This window comes from Symsagittifera roscoffensis, chromosome 6 (assembly GCF_963678635.1).
Source record: "Symsagittifera roscoffensis chromosome 6, txSymRosc1.1, whole genome shotgun sequence".
Lineage (NCBI taxonomy): Eukaryota > Metazoa > Xenacoelomorpha > Acoela > Convolutidae > Symsagittifera > Symsagittifera roscoffensis.
In genome coordinates this window covers 28,199,359-28,204,482 of record NC_087067.1, presented here as the reverse complement: position 1 = coordinate 28,204,482, position 5,124 = coordinate 28,199,359, and the positions used below count along the sequence as shown (strand labels likewise).

The following is a 5,124-nucleotide window of genomic DNA, read 5'->3' as shown; positions in this document are numbered from 1 at the left end:
AATCACGTAGTCGATTTCTTTTCATCGGGCCTGAAACAATGACTTACAAATCTTCACTGGTCGCACTTCCTGAACAACTACAACGAACTTGATGCATGCTCTTGGCGCCTCATGTGCGACTGCGAGCGATGCATCTGTAAACAGATACATTTGTAATTATCTTTCGGGCTTACCCCTCTAGAGTTTATACTTTGTTTAAACTCTGAATTCATTATTATTATTATTATATCAGCGACGCAGCATCAGAAACTGAATGAAACAAAAAGTCTGGTTTTGTGAAAACTCTCAATGCAGCTATAGACCATATAGATTTTTCGATATTGAAACCACGTGTTTTCATAATACTTTTTGCTACATCCGTTTTTGTACAGATCACTTACACTAGTATAAACAATTTTCGGAACAATATAGATCTTCTTTTCGACTTTTGTCCAATCGTGTCGGGTCCGCTTCACACACGTGTGAATTTTAACTCGGAACCACGGCGTTTTTAGCGAATGATGACTCCTCTTGGGGTGGATTCTGCGACATCTCTTGTGAGTTCTTCTCCTTCACCACAGACGAATCTTCCGCTTCGATTGGGTCGTCAAACTTGTGCAATCCCTGAACGAGAGCGCCATAGTAGACAACAACGGCAACAAGTCCCCCTCCGATCGGCCCCACCCAGTAAATCCAGTGGTAGTTGGCGAAGTCGCGCATGACCAAGGCCGGTCCGAAAGAGCGGGCGGGGTTCAAACTGCATCCGGTGTAAGGGGCCATGAAGAAGACACAGGCAAGGACCATGAATCCGGCGGCAGTCGAAGGAAAGCCCTGAAGGATCACATTTTCAAAAATATATATTATTACCAACTTGTGTACATTTAGGCTCTTCTACAGTTTTCAATACTTTTTTGTTGACATTGTCCATCTTTCTTGAAAATTGGGCAAGTCATATGTGAAAAATTTGTCGCACTTTTGATCGTTGCTCAATTTTCCTGATTCAAATCATTACACAGGTAATTTTTAAAATCTTCCCATTTGAAAATATTCATTCCTAATTTTTTAATCGAGTTAGACATTTTAAGAAACCCGAATAAAAAACTTGATGTTATTTTTCCGTTTTTGTCCTTTTTTATTTAGCCTATGTAAAGAATTTGAATTGCTTACTAAAATCCGTGCTTGACGATGAGGTAAAATAATATCACAGCCAAAAATAACCAAAAAAACAAGCATGTAAATTCAAATCGAAAGACACAACGGGGTGATTGTGTTCTCCGTAAAGATCTGAACACCTCGTATTTTGATCCTTTTTCAATTGAATAAATTGTTTGGATCTTTTTAACGATGGCCACTCTCTTGGTAAGTACAAAACTAACCGTTGAATTGGTTTTTTATAGGGGGTGGCAATTAGTTACTAGATGCCATGGGGAATAGATAAGGAGATCTGATTGTTTTAATTGTTTTAATATTGTTTAGAACTAATTAACCTCGAAGTCCTTCTTTGGATCAGGGTCAGAGATGACCAGGACTAGCAACACGAGAATCATGGTTCCAACTATCTCCACCACTACACCCTGGCCCATGTTCAGCTCGGGTCTCAATCTGTTCATGCCCAAATGGGTCGCATCTATCCATTCCTGGGGCGCAATCCAGTACAGCAGACCTGCTCCAGCAGACGCGCCTGCAACCAATAAGAACCGTTGAATTCACCGCTAAGTTTTTAAAATCTATGGATCAACATAATGGATCAAAAACATGCAGAACAATCAAATGTTAACTTTCAGAAATTAAACTACTCGTTGTAGATTTCGTAGAGTTGTTTACTATATATTTGTCAATTGCCATGCGTCAATTTTTTATTTAGATTTTGCAAGTTTTGATGATCAAACCGACGAATGGAGCTATAAATCTTCTATCGCTGTCACAAATATCCCAATTGTTGATTTTATTAGTTTTTTCTAATATCATTTTTTTCGTGGTTAATTTGCAGACCCATTTTTCCAGATTTTTCTAAACTATATTTTGAACTTGCCTAGGAGCTGCGCGGGAATGTAGCAAACGGCTTTAAGTACGTGACACCTTCTCACCACCGTCATTGAAATGGTCACAGCTGGGTTGATGTGACACCCGGAAGTGGGTCCGATGATATGAATCAGAGTCATGATGATGGCCGCAAACGTCAGTCCAGGTGTGACCAAATTGTCAATCTCGGATCCGACTCCAGCGTCGAATTCGCTGCCGACGATGTTGGACAACCCGACGAAAACCATGACAAAGGTTCCGAAGAACTCGGCAAAAACAGCTCGCCACAGTCTTGGGTCCGCAAGCTCATGTGAAGCGTGCAATATTCCTTCAAGAGCATGTTTTCGATAATAACCCATACTTTTTTTCAACCAGATCTAGAAGTTCAAACTTTCGCAACAAATGTCAAATAAATCCAGCTGTTCGTTATGATCATATAAATGTGATTTAATTCTTGGTTTTGAACTTTGGATTAGTTTTTGAGATTTCACTTCACGACAATCAATGCAAAATATGGTTCAGTGGTTATATTTGTTCACGTGTTTAAACTGCGTACGGTTACCCTTCAGAAAAGGAAATTCGGCTAGCTATAAACTTCGGTTAGCAACAAGTTTCAAATTTGGATTTATTATTTTTTGATTTACTATTTTAACAAAGCTGATAATTAGAATTCTGAAATCTCTGGATTAATAACAATGAGTTATGACGATTGGTTTTTTGAGTAAAATTTAATAAGTGAAAAAGGTTTTCGAACATCGATTCGAACGGATCTGCCTTAACTTGTTCACGTACCGTCTGTTAATTAAAATCTTAGCAACAGTCTAAACTAAAACGTATCAAGTAAAATGACTCAGTACGCTTGAACTTGACAATTAAAGGCCGAGTTTTGTATAAATGAAAATGACGTGAATATTTACAAGCTAAATGCTTGGCTGTAATTTTTGCGATGATGATGGTTATACGTTTTTTGCCGTGATCAAACTCAGAAGTTAATAATCTATATTAGAAAAGAAAAAATGTTGGATACACTTTTAGTTCATTATTGAACTTGGCAAAACATTGTATTTTAATAAAAAGCATGTAAAAAAATGACAGTTTTTTTGAGCAGATTTATCTAGAATTACTCCGTTGAAAATGAAGATGGTTTCCCAAAACTCTCATTTTTGATAATGAAACTGAAAAAATACTGAATAGTTAGCAATGGCATGTGGGGAAGTTTTATAGTGGGGGCGCGGGGATGAGTTATTATGTTTTAATTTGCCATTTTTCAGCCATTGCATTTTGTGGACTCTCTTGAACTAATGGATAACTTTAAACACTCAATGCCTTGTAATCGGGAACTAGAAAGTTTTCCCATAAACAACTTTTCTTACACAATTTCAACTTTCTTGAATCTTGGCACTTGGCTAGAGATAACGCTGTCGTTTTTGCACTATAAAGTCCGGAGTTCGAATTTCGGCCGGACTTTTTCTTCGGTAAAAATTGAATAATCGGAATTTCGTTTATCTGCTCAAGTTTTGTCGACTTAGCTGCCACATCACGGATTTTTCTTGAGCTGTAATCAAGTATCATGGTCGTTGCAATTGTTACTCATTGTAGTATCAATCTTTTTAAAGTTTTAAAAAATCGGCTTTTATCGGCTCAGATGGTGTCTGCTCCAATTTTACCGGTTTTTTTTCTGCCTCGTAGGCTATGTTCTGTGCTAATTAAAAATTCAAATGTCTTGCTTGGCCTGTTTGCCTAGAATTCTTGTTTGATGAAAACTGGTATTATGAAAATGTGTGAGATTGGGTTCTTTTATTATATTTTATGAAACGCTTTGAACAGTTTATTCACTTTTTGCAAAACAAAATTAGTTTTTCTCAAAACTATTGTACCAAAAATTAGAAAAGATGCATCAAAGGAAAGACCGCCTCTTTCCCCATGTGCCTGCACAGTCTCCTAGTTTCTTTTTGCTTTACCACTCAGTCTATAGCCTTCGAAAAAGTCTGTAGGGGGAATTTTTCACCCATGTTTACAGTTTTTCGTTTTACCGAAATATCCTCCCAAAACCGAGATTTATCTCAGTTTGTTTTCACATTGAAATATGGCTCTCAGTATAGTCAAACTTTTGAATCATGGACCGTTTTTTGAACGTTTTGATTTTTCTCGAAAACTGTCCTCTCACGTCTAAAATTTTTGGTTCATATTCATAGAACGATTTGTGGGAAACTTTTTTGCACATGCAATTACCCCCAATTTTTTTTAGACAAAAATTTATGACACTCTGAAAGGTAAAATTTTTTTTTTTCGTTTTTTGAAACTTTTGTTTTTTTTTCTCAAAAACTACTCTACCATGTCTGAGTTTTTGGGTTAAATTAAACTTCCAGGTTGCGTGAATCTCTGGGTATATTTTAAGCAAAAAAGATTTGATTCGCGGAAAAGTTATTTTTTTTATTTGTTGACAATTTTTTCAACTCTCTTGAACTAAATGGATAAATTTTTACACTCAGTGCCTTGTAATCGGGAACTAGAATGCCTCCCGGTTAACAACTTTTCTTACACATTTTCAACTTGCTTTGACATTCAATCATGGCACCTTGCAAATTTCTTGGCACTGGCCTAGAGCTACGACCTGCTTTTTGCAGAAAAAAAATATGGATTTCGGACAGTCAAGTGTTTGAACTTTTGACCGTTTTTTAGATTTTTTGATTTTCGTTCAAATTATCTTATCAAAACTGAGACGAAAAGTTCAATCGAAAAAACCTATGCAAGATTTTTCACCTGCAGAAGCGACAACTCCTTAGTTTTTTTGTAGGACAAATGTTTTGTCCTTGGAAAAAATCTAACATCTCAAAAATTGTCACTCTTCTTACCTAATTTAGGAGAGAAACTAAGGTTTTGAGCAAAGTTCAATTTTTTAAAATACGCAGTTTTCCCGCATTAATTTAAAAATTTCGAAAAATTTTATATACGTACCTTAGCTGTCTTTTATCGAGACATAGGGAAACTTTGTTCGCTAATTTTTTCAACGTTTTGTTTTACTTATTTTTTGAATCGCAAGCAGTGCGAAGCTCCGCTCCGCCTCTGTATTATCTGTATGATGATTGAGACAACTTTTGATTTTTTGGTCTGCACACTATT

At 36.5% G+C, this 5,124-nt stretch overlaps 1 protein-coding gene across 1 annotated transcript; it reads right to left on the bottom strand.

The window, feature by feature from the left end:
* Positions 1-243: 243 nt before the first annotated feature.
* LOC134847964 (aquaporin-like) lies at positions 244-2,856 on the bottom strand. The gene is made up of 3 exons (XM_063865265.1): positions 2,012-2,856; positions 1,467-1,660; positions 244-810 (listed from the first exon to the last, which is right to left on the bottom strand). Exons 1-3 carry the CDS (start codon positions 2,358-2,360, stop codon positions 469-471), a joined length of 885 nt encoding a protein of 294 aa, XP_063721335.1. The 5' UTR covers positions 2,361-2,856; the 3' UTR covers positions 244-468.
* Positions 2,857-5,124: the final 2,268 nt, after the last annotated feature.